Source organism: Octopus bimaculoides, chromosome 7, assembly GCF_046866305.1.
Source record: "Octopus bimaculoides isolate indiv1 chromosome 7, ASM4686630v1, whole genome shotgun sequence".
Classification (NCBI taxonomy): domain Eukaryota; kingdom Metazoa; phylum Mollusca; class Cephalopoda; order Octopoda; family Octopodidae; genus Octopus; species Octopus bimaculoides.
The window spans coordinates 91,611,029-91,633,042 of record NC_142934.1 but is presented as its reverse complement, the minus strand read 5'-3'; the positions used below and the strand labels follow the sequence as shown (position 1 = coordinate 91,633,042).

The 22,014-nt window shown below is 40.2% G+C and overlaps 1 protein-coding gene across 1 annotated transcript in view; it reads left to right on the top strand.

The window, feature by feature from the left end:
* The first annotated feature begins 3,545 nt into the window (after nt 1-3,545).
* Nucleotides 3,546-22,014, top strand: part of LOC106872793 (uncharacterized) — a 124,023-nt gene continuing 105,554 nt past the window's right edge. The window contains exon 1 of the mRNA XM_089355658.1: nt 3,546-5,448. Coding sequence (XP_089211784.1) covers nt 3,762-5,448 — 1,687 coding nt within the window. The 5' untranslated portion in view covers nt 3,546-3,761. The remainder of the gene's footprint in view (nt 5,449-22,014) is intronic.

Genomic DNA, 22,014 nt, shown 5'->3' with positions numbered 1-22,014 from the left:
ACATCACAGAAACAAATAATTTGATCAAGGCAGCAAGTATTGTTGTGGAAGAAAACGTGGGTGTTGATGTCAAGAAAAAGAAACATAATGGAAGTGACAAAAGAAAAGATCCGTGCTGGAAAAGAAGAATACAGGCAGAGTTAGATGTGCCCTCGAAGGACATTTCTGTGTTAGACCGAAAAATGAAGAGGGAGCTTAAACGCGAACAAAAATACAGGGCACTGAACAGTAAGTATAATTTTGAAAGAAAGGACCTGAAAGTGGTAATGGAGGAACTGAAACAGCGCCTCGTTGCAAAAAAAGTAAAGATGGTAAGATACGACCAAAGAATAAAGGGATACCAGCAGAATAGGTTATTCAGAGTAGATCAGAAGAGATTCTATAAAGAAATAAATGGAGAGTGTACAGATGAAGTTGATACCAGATGACATTGAAAGCTAAAGGTTTTGGAGTGACATCTGGAGCAAACACAAAGAGCACAAGAAGGAATTGAATAGTTGCAAGAACTGAAACAAACAGTAGTCTGCCCAAAACAGACAGAACTGGTCATTTCAGTTTGGGATGTGAAGAGAATCAGCAAAAAAAAAAAAAATGGGCAACTAGAAAGCCCCGGGACCAAATGGAGTTCAAGGCTACTGGATCAAAAGATTTGGGGAATGTCATGCACGAATAGCTGCACAACTCAACACCATGCTAAATGCCGACCAAGTTACACCAGAGTGGTTGACATTGGGTAGGACAGTGCTGTGCTTGAAAAACATCGAAAAAGGCAATACGGTAGACAATTACAGGCCGATATCCTGCTTGCCACATTATGTGGAAATTATTAACTGGAATAGTGACAGAGTCAATGTGCGGACATCTGGAAAAAATGGAGTCCTACCTCATGAGCAGAAGGGTTGCAAGAGTAAGTGCAGATGTATGAAGGATCAAATCCTGGTAGACAAAACTGTACTTAGGCGCTGCAAGAAGAGGAAAATTGACTTAGCCATATCATGGATCGATTATCGTAAGGCGTGCGATAAGATGCCGCATTCTTGGATTATGGAATGTATGAACCTATTTGGTATTGTATCGAATGTTGAGCGATTGCTTGGAAAAAGTAAGGCGAAGTGGAGGACAGAACTGACAGCATATGGAAGTTTAGGGACAATAGAAATCAGGAGAGGCATTTTCAAAGGGCACTGCCAGTCTCCACTGAGCTTTGTACTGTGCTTGACACCACTAACACTGATTCCGAGGAAAGCAAAGGCTGGGTGTGTATTCAAGAGCCATCAACAAAAAAGCCAACCAAAATTGTGAAACCGTATGGCATATTACCAGTCAATGTACGGCACCAGCCCAGAAAGAATATAAGAGACGTCATGACAATATAGCAAGGATTGTCCATTGGACACTTTGCGACAAGTATGGACTTAACAGAGTAAAAAAGTGATACAAACAAACTCAAAGCAAAGATCCTATGGGATTTAATGAGTCAGTGCGACCATGAGATAGAGAGTAGGAAACCAGACAGTTTTGAGAAAGAAAGCAAACGATGCCGGATCATAGATATAGCATACCCAGCTGACAACAAGGTATGCAATAAGGAAAAAAGAAAAGTCGATTGATATAACCGGTTAGCTTGGGAGGCTAAGCAGTTGTGGTCGATGAAAAATGTGGTAGCAGTAGTACTAATAATTGTCGGAGCCCCGGGAACAGTGAGTAAATATCTCGAGAAGTACATGGAACAAATAGGGGAGGGCACTTGCAGAAAACAGCACTGCTTGGAACCGCTTGAATACTCCGGAAGGTGCTCGAAAAATATGAGGTGTTACCTTAGTTCACTGGTAGTGAACAGCTGACACTGTAGTTCATCTCCAGCGTTAGAAGCGGTGCAAAGACAATAAGTAATAATAATAATAATAATAATAATGTGCTAATTATTGCTGGGTCCTTGGGAACAGTATCAGAAGGCATCAAGAGGAATATAAAGGAAATTGGAATAGAGTGCCCAGTAGAACTGTTACGAAAGGTTTGCCTCCTTGGCACGGCCAGAATAATCAGGAAAGTATTAGATAGCTGAAAAGAACGGAGAGCATGGTACCGTAGGTTACGCATGCAAAACACCAGGAGCTCCAACAAAACTTGTGATAAAGAGATAATAATAATAATAATAATAATAATAATAATAACAACAACAACAACAACAACAACGAGATGATGAGGAGGAGGAGAAGGAGGAGAAGATAGCGACGACGATGATAAGAGCATTGCGATGACGACGACGATGATTTGTTTACAATATGAAGAAGAAGGCAAACAACAACGATACATTGGACATGCACGAGATTGTGATTTGCCAGTAACTTCAGGCCGCGTATCAAAAGATCAATACACCTGTTCCCACCTCCGCAGATCGTTCCTCCCATGGATACGCCCTCCTTTCTCAACCCACCACCACCTCCACCCTCTTTCGCCTTTCACATCATTGGTTACAGCGTAAATGGATGCCCAAGCATTGATTGAAGAGTTTTGATGACACGCCCCATTGAAATGAAGATGCGTACATTTATATGTATTTCTAGAAGTTTGATTTCAGAGGCGTGTGCGAACAGCTGGAAATATAATGAAGAGAGAGTGTGAGAGAGAGAGAAAGAGAGAGAGAGAGAGAGAGAGAGAGAGAGAGAGAGAGAGAGAGAGAAAGAAAGAAAGAAAGAAAGAAAGACAGAAAGAGAGACAGACAGACAGACGGGTAGATATATAGATAGGTAGATAAATAGATAGACAGGTAGGTATGTAGATAGATAGATAGATAGAGAGAGAGAGAGAGAGAGAGAGAGAGAGACAGACAGACAGACAGACAGACAGACAGGTATATATATAGAGAGAGAGAGAGACACACACACACAGACAGACAGACAGGTAGATATATAGATATGTAGATAAATAGACAGACAGGTAGATATATAGATATGTAGATAAATAGACAGACAGGTAGGTATGTAGAGAGATAGAGAGAGACAGACAGACAGGTAGGTATGTAGATAGACAGATAGATAGATAGAGAGAGAGAGAGACAAAGACAGACACAGACAGACAGACAGACATGTAGATACATAGATATGTAAATAAATAGACAGACAGGTAGGTATGTAGAGAGAGAGATAGATAGAGAGAGAGAGAGACAGACAGACAGACAGACAGACAGACAGACAGACAAACAGACAGACAGACAGACAGACAGACAGACAGACAGACAGACAGACAGAGTTGGTATGGTGTGATTGCTATCTTTCTCGTCAAGACCCGAGCAGGATCGAATGAAAGCAAGCAGGAAACGTAACCATCATATCGTTACTCACCACTACAATAGTAGAGAGAGACCACAATGCCTGCCTCTGTCTCTCCCCCTCCTCTCTTCCTCCCTCCGAAAGTGATTTCTCATTAAAAGCAACAGCAGCTTTAATAGCGGTAATGATGCCAATAACAACAACATCAGCAGCAGCTACAGTCAAAGCAGCTGCAAAAGTGGCAACAACAGCAAGCAGAAGAATAACGATAGTAACAAAGACCCACACAATATCAACATCAACAAAAGTTGTTACCATCGATAACAATTAATAAGCTTTGAGCCAAGAAAAGAAAAAAGAAAAAAGAAGAGAAACGGGAGGAAGAGGTGCAGGAGGAGAGAGGAAGAGTTAGTGAAAAGACGAAATTTAATTCAGAAAGAGTTGACAAGAGTTAAAGTGAAGGTCAACTCTTAAGAGTGTTTGATAAAAATGAACACGGTGTTGGATAACTTGCATGTCAGACAGAAAATTCTTTCCTTAAAACTATCGGAATTTCTTCCTGATTTGAAATGGTATGAAGAAATGATCATGAATAACGGCACTGCACAAAGTAGTCGTGTTTTTCAAAACTGTATTCCGTTTCGAAGAAATAATTCCTTTCCAACTGGGTATATTTCTTCATTGACTTTTTGGCCGGTTAAGTCAATAGAAAAACGTAACACAATGAAAATATTCTTTGGTTTCCTTTTGCTTTTGAACTTGGTCGACGTTGGACAATGTGTCACACAGTGCGTCTGTACAACAAACCCTTTCAGTTCAACTTTCAGTGACACTTCTCAAGGATTCTCTCCGACGGAAATGGCTACTACAGGAACTAGTTTTACGTTCATTTCGAGTAGTGACAACCCCACGCAGCTACCAACTTCGATAAGAACAAGCACAGTATCCAATGAACCAAGTACAGATGCAACCACAACCGCGAGTACAACTGAAACAGAGCCGTCAACCACGAGTACAACTGTAACAGAAGTACCAACCAGTGCTACAACAGATGTACCAACTACAACGGAAGCACCAACTACAACGGAAGCACCAACCACTACGACAGCAGAAGTACCAACCACTGCTACAACAGATGTACCAACCACAGCTACAACGGAAGTACCAGCCACAACGGAAGCACCAACCACTACGACAGCAGAAGTACCAACCACTGCTACAACAGATGTACCAACCACAACTACAACAGATGTACCAACCACAACGGAAGCACCAACTACAACGGAAGCAACAACCACTACGACAGCAGAAGTACCAACCACTGCTACAACAGATGTACCAACCACGACTACAACAGATGTACCAACCACAACGGAAGCACCAACTACAACGGAAGCACCAACCACTACGACAGCAGAAGTACCAACCACTGCTACAACAGATGTACCAACCACTGCTACAACAGATGTACCAACCACTACGACAGCAGAAGTACCAACCACTGCTACAACAGATGTACCAACCACAACTACAACAGATGTACCAACCACAACGGAAGCACCAACTACAACGGAAGCACCAACCACTACGACAGCAGAAGTACCAACCACTGCTACAACAGATGTACCAACCACAGCTACAACGGAAGTACCAGCCACAACGGAAGCACCAACCACTACGACAGCAGAAGTACCAACCACTGCTACAACAGATGTACCAACCACAACTACAACAGATGTACCAACCACAACGGAAGCACCAACTACAACGGAAGCAACAACCACTACGACAGCAGAAGTACCAACCACTGCTACAACAGATGTACCAACCACGACTACAACAGATGTACCAACCACAACGGAAGCACCAACTACAACGGAAGCACCAACCACTACGACAGCAGAAGTACCAACCACTGCTACAACAGATGTACCAACCACTGCTACAACAGATGTACCAACCACTACGACAGCAGAAGTACCAACCACTGCTACAACAGATGTACCAACCACAACTACAACAGATGTACCAACCACAACGGAAGCACCAACTACAACGGAAGCACCAACCACTACGACAGCAGAAGTACCAACCACTACAAGTACCACAACCGAACTCACTAGCACAACCACAGAGCCAGCATTAACAACATCAATCGATGGATTAACAACTTCAGGTAATTTGAATTCTGAATGTACTAATTTTGCCGTCTTCCTTATGTTTTGTTTTTCTTTTAAGAATATGAACTGTTTCGAGGGCAGCGAGCTGGCAGAAACGTTAGCACCGCCGGGCGATATGCTTAGCGCTATTTTGTCTGTCTTTACTTTCTTATTTCAAATTCCGCCGAGGTCGACTTTGCCTTTCATCCTTTCAGGGTCGATAAATTAAGTATCAGTTGCGTACTGGGTTCGATCTAATCGACTGGCCCCCTTCCCCAAAAAACATTTCGGGCCTTGTGCCTAGAGCAAAAAAGAATATAAACTGTTTCGGATTTAAGTACAAGGTCAGCATATTTTGAAGGGAGAAGTCAGTCGATACTATCAACCACAGTTCTAAAGTTGACACTGGCTTAATTTGAACTCAGAAGTCAAAAGAAATACACAAGGCATTTTGTTCGACGCTCTATTCTACTAGCTTGATCTTAACCGAACGGGCGTGTTAACATGGACATGCGTTTTTCTTGGTGTAAAAGATGGGCTACAGCAAATATTCTGCTCAATATTACAGATTTGCTTGTCAGTTGCTTGGTCTTAACCATTTAAGCATGTCCCTTGGTGGCTGACGATATGTGCATCTCTGATCCCAAACAGAAGTAGTGGGGACCATGATGATCATGTGTTGAGAGGGATTCTTTAGGGTTTGAATAAACTCACCTCTGGAAACATGGGTGTGTCGTTCATCATCTTTAAACAAACCTTATTTGGGAAACTTTTTGAGCTAGGTGCGGCTGCTTTACCTGAAGAAAAGTGTAACTGAGCCCCACCTGCAAAGTCATGCGCTGTTCATCTTAATCACCATATCAAACACAACACAGATAGTCACGGTGGGTATATTGGGCCTCGTATATTTGTGCCCCAGAGTCATTTTGATGGTGTGTACTGCTCTCTCACTCAATAATAATAACTGCACACATTCTACGCAAAACACTTTCAATACAGTAAACATAAGAGCACCACAGCAAGCCACAGCACATACCCAAGGCGCACAGAGGTGCGCTCGGTAGTGAAGTGAAAGCACGTTATAAAAATAAAACTACTGAACAATAATAATAATAGTAATAATAATAATAATATCCTAACCTTGTCTTAATATAAAAGATGGGCTACATTGTTTTGTCATGGTAAATTTATAAGTTCTAAAATTGCAGAAGAATTCGTTACTGGGTAGCTTAGCTTAATGGTAAAGCACTTGACGCGTAATCACAGGGATATGAGTTCGAGTCGCATGGCTGGCTGGTAACGTATTTTTCTGCAATGTATGGATAATTTATCCTGACCACGCTATTTATTAGCATTATCACGCGTTTGAGAATAAAAACAAATTATTTCTCTACTTTTCAACTAATATTCTGCTCAATTCCACAGATTTGCTTGTCAGTTGCTTGACCTTACCCAGTTGAGTATGTCCCTTAGTGGCTGACGATATGCGTATCTCTGATCACGAACAGAAGTACTGGGGGAGTATCATAGCCATGTGTTGAGAGGAATTTTGGTGAGTTTGTTTAATTCACCTTTGGAAACATGGATGTTTTGTTCAACATCCTTAAACAACCCTAAATCAGGGACCTTTTGAGCTTGATGGGCTACTCGACTTGAAAAAAATCTAACTGGGCCCCACCTGCAAGATAATGCGCTGTTTATCTTGATATGAGATCACTATGTTGCGCACGTATGGTTGTGGTGCATGTGCCTGGTGTACCCTTATCAGATGGGTAGTCATGATGAGTATATTGGGCTACATATATCTGTACCCAATGTCACTTTGACGGCATGCACTGCACTTTCATTCCATAATGATAATAATAATAATCCTTTCTACTGGAGGCACAAGACCCCCATATGTGGGGAGGGGAGTAGTCGATTACATCGACCCCAGTGTTTCACTTAATTTATCGACCCCGAAAGGATGAAAGGCTAAGTCAACCTCGGTGGAATTTGAACTCAGAACGTAGCGAAGGGCGAAATGCCGCTAAGCATTTTGCCTGCTATGCTAACGATTCTGCCAGCTCGCTGCTATCAATAATAATAATAATAATAATAATAATAATGGTCTCAAAGTTTGCCTCAAGGGCAGCAGTTTTGGGGGAGAGGAGGAGTCGATTACATCTACCCCCAGTCTTCAGCAGGTACTTATTTTATCGACCCTGAAAGGATGAAAGGCAAAGTCGACCTCGGCGGAATTTGAACTCGGAACATGGCGGCAGACGAAATACCGCTAAGCATTTCGTCCGGCGTGCTAACGACTCTGCTAGCAGGCAGCCTTCGATGATAATAATTTGAGAATGATCCCTGGCTTACAACCCATGCAAGTAGTGCAAGTAGATTTTTTTTAGCTGGTACGTCACACGTATTGAGAAGAGCATTGTGGCTGTGAGAACGATTACCATCCATGTACATATTTCCTGTTTTTCACTTTTTCATTTGTAAATGAACAATCTGGTGTGTTTAGTTTAATAGCCTATCAATGTATACAGCGAGTTTCTTTGCCCTATGTGTCGGAAAGACACTCGGCAAGAAATGGAAACAAAGTTGAAAGAAGAATGTGACTTGACAAACAGTACAACCCCTACCCATCCCGTAGACAATATTTTCAATGGACAACATCACGATATTGGATACTGTGCGACGTCTTAAATGATGATGATGGTGATGATGACGTCGACGAGTTGGGCACAAGGCTAGTAGTTTTGAGGGGAGGGTTAGTCGATAGTTGATTATCACTTATCTTATCGATCCGGGGACGGGGAATATGAAAGGCAAATTTGATTTGATCTCTGTATCTATAAAAAGACTCCATTAATCACTGCAGTCCGAGTTTGGCTCCCGAATAATTCTGCTAATAATGATCAGAGGATTCATGGTAACATATTCTTCTGAGAATGATATCGATTAAATCGATGTCGGAAGATGATAAAAGAAGAAAGATAAAGTCTACAATGCTAGGATTTAAAATTAGAATATAAAGGGACAAAACGAAATATTGCCAGAGTCAAGAGTGTCGAACAAAATGTCCTTCAGTATTCAATTATGTAATTTGACTTTCTCAGTTCAAATCCCACTGAAGCTGGATCTGAGGTTATTAAAATAACAAAGGGGTTGGTGCAGCGATTGTTGTTGGCCCTTCTCAACAACAAACCCTTTGCAATACTGTCTTCAAAACGCGGCTGAACAAGCTATTCACTCTGAGATGTACAACCCGTTATTCCCTCTCCCACTCACCATTTTCCGCTGCTTAATCCTCCACCTTTTTTCCTTTTAAATATTTTTTTGGTGGGGCGGTTAGATGGGGTGGGGTCTCGATAAGTTAATCTTTTATACTTTTAATGTTACATTATTTACATTTGACGGATATTTGTCCTCATCTTGTTTGCTATTAACACGTTTCGGTTGATATACTCTCCAGCCTTCATTAGGTGCCTTGGGGAAATTACGAACCTGGGTTCTCATTACTAAGGTATTTTTCGATATTATTATTATCCTTATTATTATTCAGGTCACTGCCTGGAATTGAACTCGGAATCTTGGAGTTAGTAACCCTATGATTCCGAGTTCGATTCCAGGCAGTGATCCGAATAATAATAACATCAAAAAATACCTTAGGAATGAGAACCCAGGTTCGAAATTTCCCCAAGACACCTGATGAAGGCTCGAGGGTAGATCAGCCGAAACGGTGCGTTAACAAACAAGATGAGGACAAACATCCGTCAAATGTAAATAATGTAAACGATGTACATAACTCCTCATCTCTTAAATATAGAACTGACTTTTAATTTTTTTTTTTTCTTTCTTCTCGTAAAAATATGTTGGTAACAAATGCGAAATAAATGGCAAAAACGAGATATGTTCCCTAGAAATACACAGGAAATCGATTTCCCCAACTAAAATTTCGAGTCGTTGCACTAATCTAAGACACCGTTTACAATATACACTTGAGTTTGTTCCGAGCCCTGGAACTCATAAGGTCGGAAATTAACCTGGTTTCCATGGTGGATAAAAGAATGAGATTACAAACCCAGCCCACTGAACGACCGGTCCAGGAATCGAAAGCACGATCTTACGATTGTGATTACAGCAACCAAACCACTTCGCTACTCGCCTTCACCCTTTTACAACACACACAACATTATATTAATATTGCCCAAGTTTCTCCTTTTTGTATACAACTGTATAATATATTATTTATTAAAATGATGTGATAGGTAAGTTATCGATCTTGAAACTGGTGAGTGCTGTAGAGCAGGAGATTGGCTTCAGGGGAATTGAGTCACCAAACAGGTATGTTTTGGTTATACCGCAGGCTGATTCCTTCATTTACATTTAACAACCACGCGGAAGCTACAAACTTTGCACAGTGTCAGTCTATATTCTCTCTAAATCGACTGTTTGTACCCAAAGAAGACTTTTAAAAAGAGAATGTCAGTCATATCTGTTCCATTAAGCAGACTGGACGTGGATTAACCAAAAGGTTTGTGATTGGTTAGATTTAAAAGTCTACCTCTCGTTAGGTACCATAAAAAAGTACAACTCTTCACTCACAACATGAGTAAAGTGTGTCACTCTGAATAATTAATGGATTGAAGGCACTTGGCTTAGTGGTTAGGGTGTTGTATTTGTGATCGCAATATCGTGGTTTCGATTCCCAGAATGGGCAGTGTGTAGCGTTGCGTTTTTGAGCGAAATACTTTATTTCGCCTTGTTCTAGTTTACTCAGCTGCAAATGAGTAACACGGCGACGGAGTGGCGTCCCGTTCAGAGGGAAGTGTTGTGATCTCAGTTATTACCTATGGAAATCGGACAAGCGACCTAAGAGCTGTAGGACACGAGACAGTAATATCCAGGCAACACACTTCTTTTTTTTTATATAAATATCTCCAAGAGTACGAGACAATAATGCGAAGTAAAATTTGTGCGTCTAGAAGTGTTTCCATTCCATTTCTCAAAAATCGCCTATGGATTAATATTTCCGATTTGAAATTTAAAAAATACATCAAATAAACCGATTTTATTTCTTTCACATGAGTGAGATATAAAGACGATGATAGTTCCTTTTGGTATAATATCAGAAATATGTAGAAAAAATAGCATAGAGGAATACTGAATCGATCCCACGTACATGACTGGTACTTGTATAAAACTTTGTAATTGTTTCTTTGATATGCCTAGCGCAAACATGACAGTAGTTCAAGAATTCGCTTCACAACTACGTGGTTTGGGGTTATATCCCACCCGCAGGGTACCTTGGAAAATATCTTCTACCATAGATTACGTTAAATAAAGCCTTGTAAATGGAATTTGGTTGGCGAGAACTATGTAGACGGGTGCCGTTGGGACCATTCCCGTTCTTGCAACAAGCTTCAATTCGTCGTTCGGTTTAACACCGCTACCTGGTCATTTGGATACTTCAGGTGGTCATTAGGTGCTTGTAATGGTCACTGGGTACTTTTAGAGGGAGTCCTTTCTGTTTCAAGCATTTAGGGGCCAAATCTCCATTTTGAAGATGGCTTTCGTCTAAATGTCTGAAGCTCCAGAAAATTTAATGAGCGTTGGATGTTAAAACAGATATGATCAAAGATTGGATTGTGCTTTTAGAAGGAAAGATTGTCATATCCTTATTGGAAGTTATTTTTAAGGAGACTTTATCAATAAAAGCAGTGCAGGGTGTTGTTGCATGAGTACGATAATGATCTGCAGAATTTTTTAAAAAATGAAGACTGATATCTTCTGAATAAAAACAAACACTATTAGAAATGATAGCCATTGTTAATATTGCTTTCAAATTTTGGCACAAAGTCAGCAATTTCAGGAGAGCCGAAGTTGATTACATCGACCCTAATGCTCAATTGGTACTTATTTTATCAACCCCGAAAGGATGAAAGGTAAAGGGAGAGTCCGACGACGGGAGAGACCATCGCTCAACTTTTGCCGAACGACCTGTACAAATGACTTGTTTATAAATGATCAAATGTTCGTGCTGCACATTAGCTCATTTTCTCTCCATCAAATTGATGTTGTCTGAATAGGTGCACTGTGTGGCACGCATCAGGCATTGAAGTGATCGCAGAGCAACATGAGTGTGTTTGCTCAAAAACACAACGCACCACCCGGTCTAGGAATTGAAACCATGATCTTGCGATCGTGAGTCCAAAACCCTAACCACTGGGCCATATATAAAATATATTATAATATAGGTGGCCCGTTAGCAATTAAAACCTAAAGGCAAATTAACAAGGGTACAAATATATGCGTGACATACAGTCATGTACACAATTTCCCTGCTGGTGAAGGGGTCTATCGATAGATGATCGCTCGATCAGTTTTGTAACATATCTACAGACTGAACAATGTAAGGCAGCGATATGTAACTATATGCATGATGATATATACATAAAACATACAAATCTGCACATACATGCATACATACATACATACATACATACATACATACATACATAGAAAAATACCCCGTTGTTGTTGAAATTCCAATGAAGAAGCCTTAAATCTAGATTAGAAACCGGTTCTTTCTCTATTGGCAAGAAATCTTGAAATAAACTGAATAATGACATATATGTGTGTGTGTGTGTGTGTGTGTGTGCTCCTTTGTCACTTCCATTATAGCTTTGAAAAAATAACTCTTAAAATCGAACTGCACTCTTCAAAACTTGTACTAAGAATAAGGACAAGGTAAAATTACTACCTGCTTTTACAGCAAGTTGATGCAGATAGTTTATCCCGTCCCCCTCCAACTTTAAATTCATGCTACTGGAAAAATCGCATTATTTAAGAGATGACCCAATATGTATAGATAGATGATAAGCAGCTTTCTTTATTATAGTACAGATGTGAGTAATTCGGAGAATTGCTCGAAAAGCAACACTTTGTAATTTTGGTTCAAATTGAAAATGTGAAATTATTTTCACTTTCTAATGAAACCTGCTTTGTTGAGATAACGTAGAAAATATATAAGTGAAAATATATAAATGAAATATATAAATGCACGCACGCACGCACACAAACACGCAAGGGGCGGTTGAAAAGTTCACAGGCTGACCAAGGTACTCTCATTGAATGTGACCAAATGAGTTTCATTTTTCAACAGTCCCCCTCTTGCCGTCCACACACTTCTTTTATCGGTGTTGCAGTGCTTGGATCCCATTGGTGAATAAGCTGTAATCTAGTTGCTCAAATAAGTCATCAACAACAACTAACAGCAGATATGACGTCATCATCATTGTGATACTGGTTTAAACTATGTCTTTTCATGTTGGGAAATAGGTGATAGTCAGATGGATCCAAATCAGGAAAACAGAGATGGTGATCAACCAGTTCAAAGCCACAATCATGCACCGCAACAACTGAAAGCAAAGACTTGTGTGTTAGAGCATTGTCCTGATGAAACAAGACTCCTTTTATCAGTTTCCCTGGGCGTTTGCTCTTGATAGCCTTTCCTAACTACCTCAGCAAATTAGCATAGTACTTTCTTTTGATAGTGTGGCCCTTTCGAAGATAGTCAATAAACAATAGCTTTTAGATCCCCCCGCAAAAAAAAAAAAATACTGAAGCCATCACCTTCCTCGCAGATGAAACGAGCATGGCCTTCTTTGGAGCAGGTGAGGAGGGGGTGTTTCTTCTGCACGGACTGGTTTCTAGATCAGATGTCAGATAACGTGACACCTACCGAGTAGAAATCTTCGCATGCAAAACTCATTGTGTAGAATATGCTCAACTTTCTCATGGGATATGCTAATAGCAATAGATATTTGAATTATAGTCAATCACAAATTATGCGTTACCATGTGGTGAACACGATCGATTTTTTACCCCCGGTGGTGACAGTTGCTGGACGTCCAGACTCTGGGTCATCTTCAAGACTCTCCCTGCCCCTCCTCAGCTCAGTTGTCCACTTTCGCACTGTTGAGAAACTTGGAGTGCCATTCCCTAATGTAGTAACTACGTCAGGATGAACTTCTTGGGAACTAAACCCTTTTTCTGTGGGTACTTGATAACAACACGATACCAACTTTTGCCCAAGTCGCTACTAGTTACTTTGGAAGTCTTCTTTGAACAGTAAGATGTCAGTTTAACTGGAAAGAAACGACGCAGTTGTTGTTGTTGGCACTCCGTCGCTGACGACGTCGAGGCTTCCAGTTGATCCGATCAACGGAACAGCCTTCTCGTGAAATTAACGTGCAAGTGGCTGAGCACTCCACAGACACGTGTACCCTTAACGTATTTCTCGGGGATATTCAGCGTGACACAGTGTGACAAGGCTGACCCTTTGAATTACAGGCACAACAGAAACAGGAAGAAAGAGTGAGAGAAAGTTGTGGTGAAAGAGTACAGCATGGTTCGCCACCATCTCCTGCCGGAGCCTCGAGGAGCTTTTAGGTATTTTCGCTCAATAAACACTCACAACGCCCGGTCTGGGAATCGAAACCGCGATCCTATGACCGCAAGTCCACTGCCCTAATCACTGGGCCATTGCGCCTCCACGACGCAGTTATTAATAGAGTTGAAATTAATGTATGCAAGATTTCACGGCTCTAGCATCACTCCTTCATAGTCAACCTACGAACTTTTCCGCCCACCCTCTAATAGTGCAGATAATCGCCGAAAATACTAGGCCAGTACTACCAGTTTGTAATGATCATTTCTAGAATCCAAATTAAAACTCTCACGAAAATCGAGTCACGTATCTTGTTTAACTGACAAATCATTTACAGAGCACATTGCAGGGAGGCGGTGGAAGGGGGTAAATGGTCATTCTCGATTAGGTATTTCCTTCCTCCACTCAACCTCTTTCTTGTAATGTTAGAAGTTTTGATCGCTAAACTGAAGGAAATTAAGTGATTCGATTATCATGATGGGGCGTGTTGTTTTTCTTGTTATGAATTCGTATTAACAAACACGTATCGTTTACACCTCCACACACAACCATGTATATATATGTGTGTGTATGTATGTGCATGTGTGTGTGTGTGTGTGTGTGTGTGTGTGTGTGTGTGTGTGTGTGTGTGTGTGTACTGGGTTGTTCTTTTACTGTTCCCAAACATCGGAGTATGACCATCAATAAATGGTATAGATTCACGCGCTCGTCCGAACACGTTTTCATTTCGATTCCTAAGGATCGGCCAGGCGCCATTTTGACACCGGTTGGCGGAAACGGTTGGGCAGTTCTGTTCTCTCCCCTTTACGGTTTTCTTCCCTAATAAATAAGTAGTTATAGCTACCAGAAAGACCATGCGGTGTCTTTACCAAAATAGACGGAATAGGAAAATATCCGTAAAAACTAAAGATGGCTTGCTTTGGGAAAGGGAAAATATTTTCAAAATATAATGCGCAAAATATAAAGTAAGGTTCAGGAACGTGAAGAGTTGGGAATTGTAAGTTTTCAGATAAGGTTCTTCGTAGACTATATGTGGAACATGTTGGAACAATGAATCACTGACATCCAACTTACTTGTAATTTTACGAAGAAGAACTCTCGCCCCAAAATATCAGGTCTTAACTCATCGTACAGATGTATTATTCCAGGAATGCTATTAAGTAAGAAATGTCTCAGTAAATTTTGATGTAGTTATAGCCACGTAGACTTTCATGTAATATAATTAAGTAAATTAAGTATTTGATGCTTTTTTTCCTCATTCTCTTATTTATTTTCTCTTATTCCTTTCTGTTGAAGAGCGTAGGCTCGAAACATAAAAGGCTATTTCATTTTCCTGAGCCTCAAACTAATACACTTGCTTGTTGTTCATACAACTGTCTTCGTCTTTTATCTTTCTATAAATTTAAAATGCATACATTATATGTATATATATATATATATATATATATATATATATATATATATATAATGTATGCATGTTTATGTTTGTTACTACGGCTTGACAACCAGTATTGGTTTGTGTACGTCCCCATAATCTAGCGGTTCGGTAAAAGAAACCGATAAAGTAAATTCCAGGCTTAAAGATAGGTCTGTTGGGGGTGATTTGCAAGATTGAAATTTTTCAAAGCGGCGCTCCAGTATGACCGCTTTCGAATGACTGAAGCAAGTAAAATATAAAAGACATACATACTCTATCTGGGTGTACCAATACCGAATGGATGGAAGCTCAATGTAATTTAAATTGAAATTCAATTCTATAAGGAAACAAATTAAGATGATTTACCATTCCAACCACCATGTCAAGACGGCATAAATACAATGTTATTTTTCCCTTTTGAATTGTTCCGATTATATCCCCTGTTGTCTGTTTCACATATTTCCATCTATCCCAGGAAGGATGAAAATTAAGATAATGTCAGTGGGGTTTGAACTTAAAATGCAAACCGCTATAAATGATTACTACAACGTAATTAGACTGTTTCTATCACTCCACCGCCTTTTCCTCGTGCATAACTTCATTAACTTCATAAATATTCTTTTCTACTCTAGGCACAAGGCCCGAAATTTGGGGGGAGGGGATCAGTTAATTAGATCAACACCAGTACGTAACTGGTACTTAATTTATTGACCCCGAAAGGATGAAAGGCAAAGTTAACCTCGGCAGAATTTGAAATTCTGCCGAGAAAGTTGTGGCGAAAGAGTACAGCAGGGTTCACCAGCACCCCCTGCCGGAGCCTCGTGGAGCTTTTAGGTGTTTTCACTCAATAAACACTCACAATTCTGGGAATTGAAACCGTGATCTCACGACCGCGAGTCCGCTGCCCTAACCACTGGGCCATTGCGACTCCATGTAAGGCAAATAGATAACATGTCAAATAATACTGTACAGAAAGAAGTGATTAATGGTACTAAGGAGATTAACTGTAGGTAAGAGTATTTGAACCCAGAACATAAAGACAAGCATTTTGTCCAGCTGACGATTCCACCAGTTCGTCGCCTTAATATTAGTTACAAAGTTTTGCACAAGGCCAGCAACTTCGGGGTAGGGGTTAAGTCGTTTACATCGACTTCAGGGCCCTATTAGTATTTATTTTATCAACCTCGAAATGATGACAAAGTCGACGTCGGCGGAATTTGAACTCAGAGTGTAGCGGTAAAGACGGACGAAATGCCGCTAAATATTTTGTCCGGCGTACTACCAGCTTGCCGCTTTAATATTAACTAATGTTTACTGTATCAATACTAATTTATATTAATCATAAGGCGGCGAGCTGACAGAAACGTTAGCACGCCGGTGAAATGCTTAGCTGTATTTCATCTGTCTTTATGCTCTGAGTTCAAATTCTATCGAGGTCGACTTTGCCTTTCATCCTTTCGGGGGTCGATAAATTAAGTACAAGTTGCGTACTGGGGTCGATCTAATCAACTGGCCTCCTCCCCCAAAATTTCGGGCCTTTTGCCTAGAGTAGAAAAGAACTTAATTGTATCAGCCTCATTTTATATACGACAATCCTATTTTAGAAGTATCTTCAGAGTTTGTAAAGCAAACCTCTTCCTCTTGAAAGCAATAAATGATTATATTTATTACTTATTTTGCTGTTATTTCAGGGCTGAGCAGATGGCTTTGATAACAATAAAACACTAAAAAGTAACTAAATAGGAAGTTAAAGAATATTATGGATTTGATTGTTTACTTGTTTGACAAGATCTAGATCACACCAATTGATTGCTAAGGACATCAATCATTAATTTCATATTATTTCCTATGTACTTCTCTTTTTATGCTACAGCTAACTTGTTCTCTTAGCTGTTAAGATTTCACTGAGAAAACTTCGTTCGTTTATTAAATATTTATTTTACCCCGCTGCTTCGAGTTTTAAATGTTCTCTGGAAAGGTTTCAATCTCATGATTTTTTAAACGACTTCCGTAAAAATATGCTTCACGTACTTCTCACTGTAACCAACGTTCATTAGAATCAACAGTTTCTATTTTGCGAACATTCTAGACAGATTCTTTCACATTTTCACCATTGCATTAGTAAATCTGTTTTTTTTGTTGTTTTTTTTCATTTATATGCATGGCCTTTTACCAGCGAGAGAAGTTCTTTTCAGCATTATCATTTGTTCTGGGGTGATTGACAGAAGCATTACTGAACCCAAAATGGGAGAGGGATGGCAGTACTGCTTCGGAAAGGCCTGGACCTCGAGGTAAGGTCGATCTTCCTGAACGGTAAGCTGGGTATCCTGGACACTAGTAACTTTAAACTAGCCGCTGTGTGTGCCCCGGCTGGAATGGGGAGGCCAGATTTCCTCAGGCATATAAGCGCTAGTGGGTGACTGGAATGACATCTTGGATGCATGTCTGGAGTGTGTTGGATTAGCTGATAGGAGAGGGGGTGTAAAAGCCTCCAAACCTGCTCAATCGTTTTCAACTGACCGACAAGTAGCGATAAGATTTCCTCAATGTGCCAGTGTAGGCATGGACAAATCACATCGGGTCAGTTAGTAGGTCAGTAAATAGAGGTAACATCGGTTACTCACGAATCAACGTGATTGGCTATACAGATCACAAATTTGTAATCTGTACAGTCAACCTAGATAAGGAGTACGAGTTACTTCTATTCCATTACTTCAAAGACATGAACGATCCGAGTATCGATGTTAGATGTTTTAATTACTCAGGGAGGATACGATAGGTGGTGAGAAGAGATAGCAGTGTTTCGGTGACTTGTATGAATATATTTACATACGCTTCATTATAATAGAATTATGGTCTTTTAAAGTTGAGAAGGACTGCATTTAAGTTCAGTGGTCCTTTTTGCCTTCCAGCTTTAAGTGATTGATAAAATAAATGAATAAATACCATTTGAATAATGTGTAGCCATACTTGATTATATCTAAGCTCTGAGATTAAATCTCATCAAGCCCAACTTTGCCTTCCATCCTTCCCAAGACGACAAAATCAACACTACTCAACTATACGGTTTGAGCGACTGGCCCCTCCAGCAAATCTTCCGACATTGTTCCCTGCGAAATATAAGCAACCGACAACTTTTCTTCCCTATTCTTGACTGAGCTATTTTTCTGCTTCGTTCCAGTTGGCCCTGAAGGAAGATTTCCCTCTTCCAGGTCTTGTTGAGCTTCAGGTGTTATCCATGCTTCTGTAACTCTGCTTTTTCCTAAGAAGGGATCTTGGTCCTATGCAAGACCATTTTTATCTCTAGGATGAAGTGCTCCATATTAGTCTAGTCTCTATCCTTTGACCTGTCCAGCATGGGAGGTCCTATCAGGATATCACTCTCCTTTGACACAGATCTCAGAGTCATTGAGGCCCACAAACCATCACACTACAACAAAGACTGAATCTTGTGGTTTAGGATAATATATGGAATCTATATAGCGAGGGCAGAAGAATAATAGGTTCATGAAAACGCTTCAGCTTCGGATTAAACGCTCTCCACAGAATTTATTTACTTTGTTTTTCATCTCTCGAAGAATTTATCGATCTCGTGGCCGTCAGGAATTGGAGTAAATTCAATCAGCTACTCTCACACTCTAAATTTATGAGCTTATGTCGGTGGAAAAAGAAATGTCTCCTTCTCGAGCCATGCCAGGCTCATAAGGGCCGGTTTCCCGGTTTCAGTGGCGTATAAATTTCCCACCTGGACGGGACGCCGATCCGTCGCAGGGTTAACTCCTTTTTGCCAGCTGAGAGCAACGTGAAATGAAGTCTTTTGCTCAAGAACACAACGCGTCGCCCGGTCCAGGTTTGTGTCCAGTCTGACACCCCCACCACTAAGCCACGCGCTTCCACTATATCAGTGGAAGAAATCATAATTCTATTATAATGTATGTGAACGAGGTCAGCTTTGCATTTCATCCTTTCGGAGCCGATAAAATAAGTACCAGTTGAGCACTCGGGTCGATGTAATAGACTAACTCTCGCAACCCTGAAATTGTTGGTTTTCTATCAAAATTTGACAGAATGATAATGTATGTGAACGACAGAATGTGTAGAAAGTGCGAAAGACATGTTGCAATAGGTCATAGGATCGCAGTTTCGGTTCCCAGACCGGGCGTTGTGAGGGTTTATTGAGCGAAAACACCTAAAGCTCCACGAGGATCCGGCGTGGGATGGTAGCGAACCCTGCTGTACTCTTTCACCACAACTTTCTCTCAATCTTTTTTCCTGTTTCTGTTGTGCCTGTAATTCAAAGGGTCAGCCTTGTCACACTGTGTCACGTTGAATATCCCCGAGAACTACATTAAGGGTACACGTGTCTGTGGAGTGCTCAGCCACTTGCACGTTAATTTCACGAGCAGGCTGTTCCGTTGATCGGATCAACTGGAACCCTCGACGTCGTAAGCGACGGAGTGCCAACAACAAACCTTTTTGCTATATCTACTAGGTATATTTCTCTGATATTCAAATGAGGTTTGCTAATTTTTCACCCAATATCTCGCTTATTTCTATTTAAAATGTTATTTTGAAATGTAATTTTGATCATTCCAGCGTGTTTCTAAGGCTGTTTTATGCTAGGAATCAAAGTTTCATAAAAAAAAATTCCAGTTAATAAAATTATGGGAGGTAATGGGTTAAGTTATGTCCCTCTATGTTCTAGAATCAAATCCCTTCAAAATTGGTTGTCTGTATTTCATCGGTTTCTAGTAGTCTTAGTCAAGTATTGAGACACATACTAATTAACTATAGACATCGAAAGAAAATTAAAAGAGGATGTCTAGAAAATATAGAACGGTAGTGTCTTCATTCACTTTAAGTTCCATTGCGGTTGATAAATTTGAGTGAATGTAATGTGCTGTGTTCCAATCAAATCGAGTTTTCATACGCCTTTCCTATAAGTCTGTCTTCTTGGGCGTTAGGAGGAAAGCATCTTTTCGTTATAAACATTTGCATCATTTTCATAATCGTCGTCAGCGTCGTCGTCAATGTCATCATCGCCACTATCACAGTCATTAACAGCAGAGTTAGCAAGTAACAGCATCACCATTACTATTTGCATTAGTATAAACTTTCCTACTCTAGGCACAAGGCCTGAAATTTTGGGGGAGGGGGCCAGTCGATTAGATCTACCCCACTGCGTAACTGGTGCTTAATTTATCGACCCTCGAAAGGATGAAAGGCAAAGTCGACCTCGGCGGAATTTGAACTCAGAACGTAAAGACAGACGAAATAACGCTAAGCATTTCGCCCGGCGTGCTGACGTTTCTGCCAGCTCGCTGCCTTATTTGCATTAGTAAATGAAACCACATCGGGAGTCATTGGATTTGCTAGATCTGAAATAGCAACCAAATCACCCTCAAATCACATTCACTATCTCAGGTAAACATCGGACAAAGCGGTTTTTTGATATACAAGTTTTTATATTGAGCTCTGTGACTCATAAGGTCGGTTACTCAGTTTCAATGGTGTATAAGTGACCGAGATCAGAACATTTCTCAAAACGGGACGCCGATCCCGTTCAGGATTCAATGCCAGCAATTTTGAGACAACATTCACTCCAGTGCTTCACTGGTATTCCCTTTTATCGATCTTGAAAGAATGAAAGATGTAGTTGATCCTGGTGGAATATTAATTCAGAATCTAAAGAAGCATAAAAAATGCCGTCAAGCATTTTGTTCGACGCGCTAACGATTCTGCGAGCTTGCTGCTTTATATACAAATGTACGGGGTACTAACGGGTAGAATAACTTTGATCATAAGCAGGGGCAAATCAAGACCCATAAAACTTAAAGCACTGAAAAGATTTTGCCGCCCGCAATATATATATATATATATATATATATATATAAAAATGAGAATGTCTGTCTGTCTGTCTGTCTGTCTGTCTGTGTGAATCCCTAAAACTCGAGAACTACGCAACCAATTTCATTCAAATTTTACACATGCCTTACTTAGGGTTCCAGTTGTGTTTTAGTCAAAAAAAATTATTAACTTCTTGCAGAGTTCGAGCACACGGCAACATAATATCTCCTCCACTATTTAAGTATTACGTGTCAAAAGTGAAACAAAAACACTCATGTCAAATACTTTCACTTTAAAAATGAAACTATTCCACTAACTGAAACAATCACATTTCGATACTGTAGTGACAGATACTTTCACAGAGAGAGAAAGAGAGAAAGAGAGAGACAGAAAGAGAGAGAGAGAGAGAGATGTATATGTATACATATACATGTATATGTACACCATTTCGATACTGTAATAACAGATACTTTCAGAGAGAGAGAGAGAGAGAGAGAGAGAGAAAGAGAGAGAGAGAGAGAGAGAGAGAGAGAGAAAGAGAGAGAGAGAGAAAGAGAGAGAGAGAGAGAGAGAGATGTATATGTATACATATAGATGTACACGTATATGTATATATATATAGATCTATACATACATGTATATGTATACATATGTGTAGATGTATATATATATATATAGATGTACATGTAATATGTACACATATATACATATATACATGCATACAGATATCTATACATATATACACCCATCACACACACATACACATGCACACAAACACACACATTAGTCATTTGTTTTCTTATCCAAAACTACGTCAAAAGTACTGAATGGATCTTTATGAAATTTGGAAATTATATTCTTTGCATAACGGCCATA